The sequence below is a fragment of the Sprattus sprattus genome (assembly GCF_963457725.1).
Source record: "Sprattus sprattus genome assembly, chromosome: 3".
NCBI lineage: Eukaryota > Metazoa > Chordata > Actinopteri > Clupeiformes > Clupeidae > Sprattus > Sprattus sprattus.
Window position 1 is genome coordinate 29,243,069 of NC_137922.1, and position 14,488 is coordinate 29,257,556.

The 14,488-nt window shown below is 38.3% G+C and overlaps 2 protein-coding genes across 2 annotated transcripts in view; one reads left to right on the plus strand and one right to left on the minus strand.

Annotated features, from left to right (window-relative positions):
- Positions 1-10,110, minus strand: part of acadsb (acyl-CoA dehydrogenase short/branched chain) — a 50,682-nt gene extending 40,572 nt beyond the window's left edge. The window contains exons 1-2 of the mRNA XM_080835207.1: positions 10,006-10,110; positions 9,540-9,695 (exon numbers count right to left, since the gene is read on the minus strand). Of these exons, the coding sequence (XP_080691333.1) occupies positions 9,540-9,572 (33 nt within the window). The 5' untranslated portion in view covers positions 9,573-9,695; positions 10,006-10,110. The remainder of the gene's footprint in view (positions 1-9,539; positions 9,696-10,005) is intronic.
- Positions 9,946-13,199, plus strand: pstk (phosphoseryl-tRNA kinase). The gene is made up of 6 exons (XM_080835208.1): positions 9,946-10,196; positions 10,358-10,616; positions 11,032-11,233; positions 11,371-11,446; positions 11,560-11,653; positions 11,751-13,199. Exons 1-6 carry the CDS (start codon positions 9,978-9,980, stop codon positions 11,960-11,962), a joined length of 1,062 nt encoding a protein of 353 aa, XP_080691334.1. The 5' UTR covers positions 9,946-9,977; the 3' UTR covers positions 11,963-13,199.
- Positions 13,200-14,488: the final 1,289 nt, after the last annotated feature.

The window sequence follows — 14,488 nt, forward strand, 5'->3', positions numbered from 1 at the left end:
TATCCAAATGAGCATAAAAATATCACTGGTATGTAAAAACTACATGGACAACAAAATAGTTATAATTGTTGATCAAAATCTTATTCCCTTCTGCTCATAATACAACAAGTAAACAACTCAGAGGTTGACACTGTCAGGTCCATTCTCCATCCATAGTGTCCAAATGAGCATTAAATATCCCTGGTATGTAAAAACTACACGGACAACAAAATAGATGTTAATCGTATTCCCTTCTGCTCATAATAAAACAAGTAAACAACTCAAAAGTTAAAACTTTCCCTATAAGAATTATATATTTATAATTATACAGTTATATACTTTATTTCACATTGTTATATACTTTGTCATATAGCTTATTACATTTTTTCCTACTGTTCTGTTCTGATCCTGCACTTTTACATATTTTGTTTACTTTTGAGAAGGTGTAGGTAAATATTGTAAATATTTGTAAATACAAATTCAAATTCTCATGAAAGCCACAGGTGTAAGCTCTCAAATACTTTTTGAATTGTGTTCCTATCTGTGACAGGGGCTGAGAAATCAGTAATGTAGTAGGCGTTGACACAATTGCTGAATTTCTAGAAAAACTTCAGGTTTTGGGGGCTTTTCTGAAATCGCCTATAGGTTTTACAGGCATTTTTTCCAGGCGCTTTAGGCCTAAATGGGTTAAGGCACACCCCGGAACTCACTCTCAGAATGGTGGATTCCATCTACCCGTGTTATAATTCCATCTACCCGTGTTATAACTAACATTAATTCCTGCTAACATACCGCTGCGAAAAGATAATGACCGCCGTCATTGGCAACGGGTTTTGTACTTCTAATTCACATCTTTCATATCATTCCGCCAGAAGTCCAGTCATTTTAACGCAACAGTAGACAGTAATTTGAAGTCAGCAAGTAATGGGTTGCTATGCAACACCTGAAACTTCAAAGTTCTATTTGCTTGAAGAACTATTTATTTCTAAACGGGACTCATGAAACGGCAACTAAATCATTAAAAAGAGGTATGTTGGAGGAATGTCTTCTATCGTTTTTGGCAAGTAACCGTGCGCGTCGGGGTGTTGTTTGCCCCGTCCGGAATTATTTTTGGAGAATGACCTCCGGACAATACATTAACCCTTACTTGTTATATAAAATAAAACAAAGAATAATTTATTTTTGAACATGTTGAAATTGTGTTTATTTTTTTTTTGTATCGATACGATATCCACAGAATTGAACCTTTAAAATCGTTCAAATCTGATATCCACAGATTTTAAAATCGTTAAAATCTGATATCCACAGATTTTAACCTTTAGTTGTATATATATTTGTATAAATGAACAATAGACCCTCTACATTTGTAGAAAATGTTGGCTAAAACAAACAATATACAGCACTGTGCAAAGGTTTTAGGCAGGTCTGAATAATGCTGTAAACAAAGAATGCGTTGAAAAATATTAATAATCTTTGTTTATTTTTATTTATTTACCAAATGCAAAGTGGGCAAACAAAAGAATATAAATCAAATCAATATTTGGCGTTATTACCCACTGCTTTCATACCAGCATCCATTCTTAGAGGTATACTTGCACAAAATCAGGGATTTTGTAGGATTATAGTCAGGTTTAGATCAACCAATTATAGGCTACCACATGGGTGCTAATGATCATCAATTTCACATGTAGGTTGAAACAAAGTCTAGCCTGGATACCAGCCTGAACTCCGCCCACAAAATTTTTGTTCTGGGAGATTCAGTCTGGAGTCGAGCTAGTTGGGAGGGTTTAAACGGCCCCGAAAAGGGATCTGACCATTCAAATTGTAAGGGCGGGCTTTATACGTTGATGGACAGACATAGATAGAATACCGGTATACATCGAACAAAGATGGCGCCGTCTCGGGAGCTTAGTGGGACATATTTGATATGATTTAAGGTATCTACACGACTTTTTTTTATGTCTACATTGACTCGGTTAGTTGTGTATACGCAACACCAATGTTGCCTAGGATTGTAGGTCTTAACTTATGCACTCTAGACCATTATTGAAAGGTTATGCTAACAGCGTAGACAAACAAAACATTAAAACGAATGGTAGCTTCTAGCCTTGAGTGCTAATTAAGTAACGTGAGCAGGCATTTCTCAACAGATATTGACAGCGCATTCATTTTGAAAGAGGAACAGAGAAACGCGATCAAGGCATTTGTCGATTGAAAAGATGTTTTTGCCGTCCTTCCTACGGGATCAGGTAAAAGTTTAATCTATCAGATGGTAATAATACTACGTTGCTCTGATTGGTTCTAGGTATCCAATTCAGCGAAGAGGAATTTTCTTTCCTGGTTCGTTGAAACACGCCCCATAATCACAGCCCAGTGGTCCGGTCTCAGACTCATATTCTGACTAGAATTATGAGTATGACATCGTCAGGCTAAACAAAGTCAGTAACTGAAACCGAAACAGCTTTGATGGAGGCTAAAAACATCCTACATCCAGAGAATATCTGTGGTTAGTTCTCCAAGAGGTTTGGAACACCCTACAAGCAGAGTTCCTTCAAAAACTGTGTGCAGGTGTATCTATAAGAATTTATGCTGTTTTGAAGGCAATGGGTGGTCATACAAAATATTGATTTGATTTTGATGTATCTTCTGTTTATTCACTGGATTTTGTTAATTGATGGAAATAAACTGTTAACATAGGGCTGGGCGATTTTTCGATTTCGATTTTAATCGCGATGTAATTTTTTTCTACGGTTTTAAATGAGACGTTCGATTAGACGGCGCCTTCAAAAAAAAAAAAAATCAATGTTTTCACAGACCCGCGAATACAGCGCCGCACGTAGCCCATGGGCGTCGCGACAATGTAATTGGGGGGGGACAAGACCCCCTCACTTTTCAAAACAAGTCGTTTCGACCCCCCCACTTTTGCAGTCAAAATAGTGCGTGCGTGACTGCTGGTCTACTAGTCCATTATTCTTTCCATTGCTTCACAATTAAATCCGTTCAACTTTATCAGTGGGGAATACCCACAGCAATATAAATCCACTCCGCGTTTTCCTGGTGTACTACGCAGCCTCATCACGCACGCAGATTCAACTGTCATTAATGTTCATTCATTCTCTGATTTGATCGGAGCGTCGCGCTAGAAGCAGACCACAGAAATGGACATACGGATTTTTTTTTCGAAGAAGAGGAAAGTAAGTCAGAGTTGCCCAAGTTTTACCTGTAGTGGACAATTAAGGACCACCCAATGGACATTATCTGGCTATAATCGTATTGTTATTGCCATAACAACCGTGAGCTAATCTGGCGTTAACGTTATCGTAGCCCGACCTATTACCCCGCACGACCTATTATCCCGCAAGCGCTGGTACACGTTACTTAATATTGATTTCGGTGTCATCCAGGATCGCAGATTTCGGAAAACTTAAGTCCCTGCCCAAAAAGGGTATTTCAATTAGCTTTGTAGCAAAAATGCCACATATACAGCGTATTGAAGTGTATAAGAAAGTGTTGTAATACTGCGTGTACAAACCAGCCTGATACAAATAGTAGAATTTTGATTTCGCGACGTTCGGTGTAAATTCTTTTTCTTGTTGAGCTTGATTCCCAACGGCATTTTACATCAATGCGGGATAATAGGTCGTCGCCAACTTTGTTGCCATTTCGCGACTGTACAAAACAAATCGGAAAATACGTTAAGAAATGTTCCTGCTGAGAGTCAAACAAGACTTCGTGCATGTTCTACACACCTGTCACTTCTGAAATATGTAAGGTTGATTCATTAAACCATATTTATATTGATAAAAACATATTTGTTAAGCGGATTTTTTGGTGGCCCGCGGGATAATAGGTCGCGTTACTATAGCTAGCTAATGGCAGTTTTTCTAACGACAGCAGCGACTAAACACACACTCACCAAAGAAGATTTTTTTTTTTTTAATGTGTCACTCACTTGTATATAGTAACGCAACCTATTATCCCGCAGGCCACCAAAAAATCCGCTTAACAAATATGTTTTTATCAATATTAATATGGTTTAATGAATCAACCTTACATATTTCAGAAGTGACAGGTGTGTAGAACATGCACGAAGTCTTGTTTGACTCTCAGCATGAACATTTCTTAACGTATTTTCCGATTTGTTTTGTACAGTCGCGAAATGGCAACAAAGTTGGCGACGACCTATTATCCCGCATTGATGTAAAATGCCGTTGGGAATCAAGCTCAACAAGAAAAAGAATTTACACCGAACGTCGCGAAATCAAAATTATACTATTTGTATCAGGCTGGTTTGTACACGCAGTATTACAACACTATCTATACACTTCAATAATCTGTATATGTGCCATTTTTGCTACAAAGCTAATTTAAATACCCTTTTTGGGCAGGGACTTAAGTTTTCCGAAATCTGCGATCCTGGATGACACCGAAATCAATATTAAGTAACCAGCGCTTGCGGGATAATAGGTCGCGTTACGATACCTCTCTTTGACTCACACACGAAAGATGATGTCAATGCCACAAATAAAATGAACATTGGTGTGCTGGGCATGCTGTCAAGCTTTGCCATGTATGAAAACTATTTCCCCTACGTGAACCGTTTACTTCTGGCAGCTTCCATCATTAAAGACTTTGGGTTTCAATACACATTTGGCCATTTCTGACCTGAACAGTCATACTTTAATGAGGTGGTCAGTTTGAATGTAGCCAACATAATTATCAGGCCACCAAACCTATATCAATTGTGAATTTGATATGCTGATAACATGATTTACATCTCAGAGAAAAACATGGTAAAATGCACCAGAATGCGGGTATTTGCATGTACGTTTTTCAAAAAAATGTGGGGTGATTTTGTTCATATCGTGATATAAAATCGAAATCGAAAATTTTTGGGGGAAAAAATCGAAATATAACTTTTTCCCATATCGCCCAGCCCTATGTTAACACTTCCATTTTTAAAAGCATTCTTAGTTTACAGCATTTTTTCACACCTGCCTAGAACTTTTGCACAGTACTCAGTTCAAAGTTTCAGATATATTTGTAAAACTGAACAAAAAGTAGAGGCTGAAAATGAATGATAAATATCAGTCCAGGTCCTGTACAGATCGTAAGAATAAACAATAAAACCAGAACATGTACATACTGACTGAAACTGGTTTGACTAATTGAGAGAACTATTGATAATGGAAATTTCAAATGTAACAAGTGCTCACCAGCAGGGCCTTGCTGTTCATAATTAGATCACCAGAAGGGTTATATAGGGCTGCAGAAAACTCTCAGAATCTTCTCAAAATTAGGGGAAAGGTCAATGGGGACCGATAATATATTCTGACATGTGACCAGCTCAATGTGGACACATACACTGGCAAGCATCTAGTGTGGTCTTCATTGTTGGTAGTCTTCCTCTAGAGGTCTTTGACCCTGAATTTATCACTGCATCTTCCTCCGTACACTGCATTATGGAACAGCGTTCTTTCACCAGGACCGTTTTGGCACAGTCAAAAACAAGTCATCAGGCAAGTAACGTTAGTTAACAACACGCGTACAAGTAATCTACCTCTGTACCACCTGGGAATCCCTGTGCTCCTGAATTGAAGGATCGTAGAGATGCACAAATACAGAAAGAGCTGCGACTGTCTCCTGCTCGTTCATTTTGTATGTGCCTGGCCTGCCAGCATGATTACAACTTCTCAACTTTCTGGTCTTCACTTTTCGGAGCGCTCATTAGGATGGATGATGCCACACTGGCTGTTTATTGGTTATGGAGTTAGATTTGTCTCAAAAATAACTGCAAATGCACAGAGGGTGATCTACAAATATGCCATGAGTTGCACACGTGTTTTGCAATCCACAAATACAAATTTCTGATTTGTAACTTGTGTATTGGTTTTTACAAATATATGTGTATTTGTAAATATATCATTTTACATTTGTAAAACAAAAAGCCATTTGTGAAACTGAAAATTCAGTTTGTGAAAAAAAAAGCCATTTGTGAAACTGAAAATTCTGTTTGTGAATCGTGTCTCAGCATTTGTGCATCAAGAATCCCACGTTCGTATTTTTGAAACACTCGTTCCGCAATTTTGAGACATTCTTTCCACAAATCCACAAACTCGTGAGCTCGTGATTCACGAGCACCATCCAGCAGATGGCGCTGTTGTTCACTGATATATCTTTAGCTCGACTTAAGTGGGCCTTCATTTCTGCGGGAAAACCTTCGAAATCATGGCTGGACAAGAAGAGCAGCCACCTTCCTGTGTGAGTACAAAGAATTTTCCAACAAATTTTCCTTGTCCTTTATTAAGATACATCTAGTATCATTATTAATCAATCAATCTTACATATTTCAGTAGAGGTGGTGTCTAGATAACGTTAAGTCTACTATTATGTTGTGCTTCGAGACCAACATTTGAATCGATAACGCTTGGGTGAACCTAACCGTTTAAAGTAGCCCACTTCAGCTTCAATAGCAAAATCTATTTTCAGGGTTTTCATGGACGCGTACTTACTGTTAATATTTCATGAACGTAGCGGAAACCTGTTAGCTCACGTTAGATGGTATTTGGTTGATATGCTTTGATCATTTGGTGGGAATGCTTTAACTTTCCTAGCTTGCTAGATATCCTAGCTAACATAGCGTTGCTGGTGAACGTTAGCTAACCATCTCCCTTAGTTGAGTCATTTAGCAGAGAAGTAATGTAATGTTCATTCACGTTTTTTTATTCAGTTGTCAGTGAGCCATGGTAAATGAGTAGTGGTTTGTTTTGGAGGATAAGACTCATGTACCATTAAAGTTAGCCTTTTATCTAACATTGAAATACTGATAGCAAGGTGGTAGATGTCATTTTTTTTAAGTTTATGTTAGCTAATGAGTTACCTTGCCAGATACAATATTATATATATATATATATATAAGCCAAGATAAAAGTTTTCAAGAGTACAGCTGTCATTTGGGAGGGCTTCCTGTCATTCATTATAACAAAGAAACAGTTTTTAAGTCTGCTGGTTGCACAGACATGTACCAGTTGGCAACCAAGAGAACAGCTGATGTGTGTGTGTGTGTGTGTGTGTGTGTGTGTGTGTGTGTGGTGTGTGTAGTGTGGTTTGTGATCTTGTGTGCCTTTCTTGGGCATCTTTGCTGTTAAATGTGCTGTATGGCAGATAGGTTCTAGCCTGTAATATCTTGTACCACCTCCACCTCTCTGCTTTTCATGATACTCCTGTGACTCTTAATTGTCAATGTTTTGTTGTGTTGCAGACAGGATATGTTGAAGAGGAGGCTGACTTTGCAGAGACTGTCTACAGATACACTCCTGGACATGCTACCTTATCCATCAGGAAACCATACAGTCAAGGGAGTTGAGCCAGACAGGCAGCGAGACTGAAAAAGGGACAACTAAGTGCCAAACAACACAAGAGAATGCAAGGACACTATATACAGCAGTGTTGTTCTTAAAAAGACATCTTAGTGGCAAACTGTTGTTCCCCTTGCACTAAACAATCTAGTTAGCTGAATTATAGGCGCCAATGAGGAGCCAACACTGGATCATTATGTCAACATTGCTGATGACTTGCATTTGAAAGTTTTCTGTTTGTCAAGACATTGTGTACCTTGATTCCAAGGGCTGTAAGCAGACGAAGTAAGGGCTGAGTGGCCTTAATCGGTTATTCCTTTTTTCTGTTTTGTACACTTTTATGTATCATATTTCATATTTTTCATAATGATTGTTTTTATGGTTCATCAGTGTTGTTTTCATTTGTGGAAGAATGAATGAATGAACGAACGAGCAAACAAATGTTCATTGGTGTAAGTGCAATAACTGCCTTTTATTGATACAAAGAAGGAGGTTTATTTGTCACATACATAGAAATACTAACATAAAGCATGTAGTGAAATTTCGTTTGGTGTTAAGCTTTTTCTGTGCGAGTGTGAAGAAAGAAAGATCCATACATATTTTTCATAAATAGTAAGAGGGAATATAAAGTGAAGTGTTTACAGTCCATGTGCAAGTGTGAAAGAAAGTGTAATTGCAGTTTATGAAGTAATTTGTGTTCATGATACAGAATGCTTGAGGAAAGTAGCTCGTCCTCATTCTCTGTTCTAATCTTGTAGCAACAGAGACTTTTGCCTGACCTCAGTATTTCGAAAAGTCCCTGGCCAGGATGTTAGGAGTCCTTTACAATACTTTGGGCCCTGGTACATAGTCTTCTCTTGTAGGTCTCCTGCAGAATAGGGAGAGATGCTCTGATGGTGTGGTACTGCAGTTACAGCCTTTACAGTTCCCATACCAAGTGATGATGCTGTCAGGACACTATTCACAGCTTCCTCAGCTGACATACGAAGTACAGTCTTTGCCTTGATTTATTCAGTGTGTGCTGGGTGTTCAGTTTTCACAGTCCATGTTAGATCGTCAGTAAGGTGTATTCCCAGGTATGTCAAACTTGATCTAAATGACAACATAAACATGACATTATCGTATATTTGCCGCATTGTTCTTCTTGGACGCGGCAATGTATACTTTTGAGGATGTTCGGTTGTTTTCCTCTATTGGTAATGTTGAATCTAACCACGGGCACAGTGTAGATTAGAATGATCACTTGTCGAACCGTGCCACCATTCGCGACCAAGATCCTATTACGCTCTGAAGAAACTAGTTCTGAATAAAATAAAGCAGATCGTAGTATTGACTGAAAATTCAGCGATTAACGTTTTTTTGGTATGTTAGCACGACTCGTTCATTTTTATGAGCTAAAGATTGTGTAGATGCCAGACAGTGGAGCGGGTTGAAACGAAACAGGGTTCACCTTATGGCCTAAAAGGCGAGGTAAAGATACATCAGTGAACAACAGCGCCATCTGCTGGATGGTGCTTGTGAATCAACAGCTCACGAGTTTGTGGATGTGTGTGGATTTGCGGAACGAATGTCTCAAAAATACGAACGTGTGATTGTTGATTCACAAATGCTGAGTCACGATTCACAAACAGAATTTTCAGTTTCACAAATGGCTTTTTTTTCACAAACTGAATTTTCAGTTTCACAAATGGATTTTTGTTTTACAAAATGTAAAATGATATATTTACAAATACACATATATTTGTAAAAACCAATACACAAGTTACAAATCGGAAATTTGTATTTGTGGATTGCAAAACACGTGTGCAACTCAAGGCATATTTGTAGATCACCCTCTGTGCATTTACAGTTATTTTTGAGACAAATCTAACTCCATAATTGGTGGCCATTATCAAGATCAATGCAGAAAGATGGGGTTGTCAGAAGCAGCGACAAAGGAGAAACATGAAGAAACACACGCAACCGAGAAGCGAGGCACACGTAACGTAGGCAGTATTAAACAGTGCTTCATGGTTGGTGTGTCACGGGCTTTAGCTCGCTAGCTAGTAGTTACATCACTTTACGGCTATGACCAGAATAACAACTATATTGCCTAAAGAACAACTTAATATTTTCCTTAAAGCATCACATAATCAGTTAAACCTTAAGCCAATATATTTCCCCAAAATGCATCTCGTAATCCCGAGAAGATAAAAACTTTACCTTCCCAGAGATCCTTGTCAAGGGAGCCGCCATTGTGAACCTGTTTACTTGTTTTGCAAGAGATTTGGCGAACCAGCGTTGTGCATACCGCCATCTACCGAGGTGGAGTATGGGAGTTGAGCAGACGTTTGTTGTTTTTAGTGTTAGCAATACTTCCTGTTCTGGAGGAAAAAATGAAAGGCTTTTCAGCAGAAGAAAACCTAGGCAAACAGTTTGGTGCGTTAAAATGTAGTTATCAGTCTGTCATATCTCTTAAAAATAAAGGTGTTGCTACCGATATAATAAAGCAGCGTAAATTAGCATTTTGACCTTAAGTAATAAATACGTTTCCACTTTTATTTTGAAGACATCACAAATGACGGCCATGTTAAAATGTTTGTTAATTTCGCTGGCCCTGCCAGTGCAAATTCCAATTGATGTGTGTGTATTGTGGATTAAATGCATGCCGAGCGGAATGAAACGCCACCTTGTCGACAAATATGCCTGTGTCTTCTCTGTGGTTTACCTGCCGCTGGAAAGACGACACTTGTACAGGCGCTGTCGAACCACACAGCGCTGAGAGGATGGAAAACATTGTCGTTGAGTTATGACGAATTGATACCACAGGAGGCTTTTAGTAAAGTTTATACGGAAAGTGACTGTCAACCACTTCAAACGGTAATTCTGTCATCCATTTTCCAATCGAAGATACGTATTTGCAGATCTCTCTGGATGATTGCTGTTTTTGTTAGAAACCCTGCTGGTATGATTATTTTTGCGTCAACCCTGATATCTTTTCGTTGTGTGTTTACTTCAACACTTTATTCCCTGTTACACAGCAAACCAAATGGAAGAACAGCAGACAAGCCATTCTGTCTTGGCTGGCACAGGTCCTGCAGAATCCTTCACAGGATCCCAGTTCCTGCAGGAGTGACCCAGAAGTCTGGTCTCAGCTCTGCATGACATTTCAGAAGCAGCATTTACCAGCAACACTGCGATCCTCCCCTTCCCATTCCCAAACAAAACTCCTCTTCCTGCTTGATGACAACTTCTACTATCAAAGCATGAGATATGAAGTCTACCAACTTGCAAGGAAGTGTACGTGATTTCAGTGCTAATTGTTGCCGTAGTCTGTCCTTTTTAAAGGGAAAATGTTTGGTCAGCTCAAAAAAATATTAGTAAGGGTTTTTTACGAAATTACATCAAGTTGTAGATTTTCTATTGATCTTAAACTGCTAAAAAGCCTAGTCAAAGAAAACAATATTGCCAAGGAAATCCTGCTTTCAAGAGGTATTTTGTGCCTTGATTCAGCAGTAGAATGTACGGTAGGCCATTATGAGTGATCACGGAATGACCTAAAGCTGTTGTGCCAAATAATGTTGCACATTACAGTACATCAGCGGTGCAGATGGGATTCTTGAACTGGGGGGGACGCTGACATTATTTGTCATCTAGACATATGTATGTTCAAAATGTAATTTACTTACGCAGTGGTTTGGTTTTGTTTTTTCAGATGCTGTTGGGTTCTGTCAAGTTTATCTCCAGTGTCCAACAGAGTTGTGTGTCAGCAGGAACACAAACAGGACAGTGCCATTGTCTGAAGTGGTCATTCTGGATATGGTTAAGCGCATGGAACCACCAAACCCTTTGAAGAATACATGGGAACAGAACAGTCTAACACTCAACAGCTGCAAGGATTTCACAAATCAAGATCTGTAAGACAATTCCTTATATTGAAAGACAATTCGTTTTGCTGGAACACGCTGTTGCAGTGGTATTAAATCTGTTTTTGGGTTGTGGCTTAACATACCTTTCATTTTAATGCTTCACAATTAATGCCAGTCTTTCTCAGTCAGAGTCTGATCACCTTGATTGCTTCTGCATTTGACCACCCTTTGAGTCCTTTCCAAGATGATACTGAGAAGAGGGTATGTAGTTGTTCAAATATTTACATGAATTTGAAACAATTATTTCTCATTGACTGAAAGGCATGGTAAATAAAATGTTTTAATAATGGACTTCATATTGTGTACTTTTGTAGGATATAGACAGACAGAGTTGTGCCAATAGTGTGGTGCACCAAGCTGATCAGGCCTGCAGGCGCTTAGTGTCCCAAGCCATGCTGACTGCTAGAGGTAAGCCCAGGTTACCTCTATAAGCATAATCATCTCGTCTACTGTGTGATCCTAGTCCAAAGCACCTACAGAATTCTTTGTCTTTTTTAACGTACAGAAAAAAGTATCTCTCCAGGAACCCTGCAATCGTTAGCTAAGGAATTAAATAAATCTAAAACCCGACTGCTCCAAGACCTGCGTAAGGATCTTCACCGTGGCTTTGCCATCAGTCCTGACGAGTCCATGGATATTGAGAGAGCTGTGGGTCATACAGTGATCAGATTTGATGGAGAACTGCAAGAAATCATCCAGCGGCTCTGCAACCAGTGAAGGAATGAAAGGAGTCTCCTGTGGAGCAGTGCCAAGTCACTTGCCCTTATGCTTTGCTGATTTGTTGAAAATCATTGAGGTCAAATATAATGATATACTCTTTAATAATAATGAATAATAATCTATAATGTCTAATAAGTTATTCAGCACAACTTGCCTGACTGACTGTCTTTTCCACATATGGGAAAATCATGATATTCACTCTGGGACAGTCATGAAATCCATGTATATTTAAGGTGACTTAAATACATATTCTGTATTTTTTTTTCTGTAGGCATGATGTGCATTTGCATCATAGATTGAATACAATAATTTACAGTTTGCCCAGCACACATAAATATTTTGTTCACTATGTGTATCCAGGCTTCACTGACATAATTAAGCATTTTACTACATGCTCAATGAAGTAGCTCTCAAGGTTCTTGAGTGGAGGTTTTGGCAAACAAAGTACAAATGAGGGATGATGCTCACCTTGTCCAATACCGCCCATCATTACATTGTATGGGTAACCTCAAATATGAGTGTGACATTGATTGCATATGGAAATGTGATTCCATGGGCTTTTGTCCTGTTGACACTGATTATCCGACTAATGCCACTTAGGATCTGTGGAACAAGTCAATTGTACACTCCTGATGGTGTGGTTAATTATGATATTTGATGCTCTTTTTATTTGTGGTTTCTCAGTGGGATGACACACCCTATTCTGTTTATTTCAGGGATTTATAATTTACTGTTGTTTAGAATTGTTGCTGCTGCTGTTGTGATATTTGTTATTTTAATTATAATCTGCTATCATTACAGTTTCACTGATCGCTTACACATTAATACTGGGCCTATTAACTAAACATCTGAAACCATGATGCTGTCTACCCAAAGAGAAACCCATTTCATTAAACTAATAACACCTTTCCCCTGTTTACTCACATGATGCAAAACTCTGCACACAAATCCTTTATTTGGTAAGCACTGTCATCCAATATCATTAGGTAAAGTCACCCCAGCTCAAACTCAACCAACACACAACTACCAAGGTGGAAACACAAAGAGTCAAAATAGTTCACACACCAATCAGGCCTTTCTTTATGTACAAACATTTTATATTGGTAAATGCATGGAAATAATTTTACTGTATTTTATATTCTTTACGTATCAGTTGTATATTTGTACTTTTTTCACTGAATTTCAGTTAATTTTACTGCAGTACATTGAGGAATTACATTTTTTTTTAAATGTTTACATGTGCTGTGTCTTTGAATTGTATTCATCATATAAAAGCGGTTGTGTTGGCAGAAAAGCACAAGAGCCATTAATCATTACAGAAGCAGGTTTTTACGGAAGTGTTTTGAATTGATCTCACCAGTGTTTAATTCGAATCCCATTTAGTTTAAAAAGCCAAAAGCTGATGGTAGACCTCATATATCTGTTAGTATTTCATCTTGGGTGGTTAAACCTCCTTGATGCGAGGAAATTAAACTCACTGTGTAAAGGGTGTTGGGAGTCCAATAATATGACCTGAGCTTTCTGTGTTGCTCTGATTTGGTACAGGTGGCAAAAGTTCATTTACATTTACACCAGTGACGGCACACTGAGATTACCAAACCAACAGATCATAGCAAATGTTAAAACTGACTCAATTCACGAAGTATAGAAGACTTTCAACAATGACTTGTCAACATTATAACGTCTGAGCTTTGCCTTTTTACAAATAAAATCAGTGTTGGCATCGTGGGTAAGTTTATCATGCAGGATGGTTCCTAAGTATGTGTACTGCTGGACTAGTTACAGGCTCGCTTGAAATGATGGCAGGAACAAGCGAAGTGTAAGCAGATGTCCTGCGAATGTCAATTTACATACATTTGGTCTTAGACACATTCAATTGTAGGAAAGAATCTTCACACCAACTGACAAATCCTAGGTCTATGACTATCATCTGAAAACTAAGTCTAGCTATCAGGACAAAAATAAAAGCAGAGAAAGGATGCAAACCCAAGGAGACCCTGTGGAAGATTACAAACGTAGTTTACTAGACTAGACTAGAGAATTCACTTCAACAAATTTTGACCAAATTTTCAAGTTCAATTTATACAATTAATCAAAATCTAAGTGCAATATTTCTTTGTAAAATGCAAAATACTGATCATATTGATTCCAGAGTTGTTGATTGATGACATTGAACATACATTAATCCAATCAGTATCATAACATTTTAGTTGATTACTCAATATACTACATTTTTTACAAAACATCCAGTGTTTCGGTAGTGCTGCACTGTTTCGGTAGTGACTGCACTGTTGGATGGATGTTCATCTCCCAAAATCTTCCAAAAGGTGCTCTAGGCCTTTAGTCCACACAACACATTTATTTAAAAAATGATGGGATTGAACTACTTACCATTTAATTTTGTCACTACCGAAATGATCATGTCACTACCGAAACTTTACGATATGTTTCGGTAGTGACTGTTTCAGTAGTGACAATTCTAGTTAACTTTAAGCATAACTAAAGAATGGTAGCAAACACATG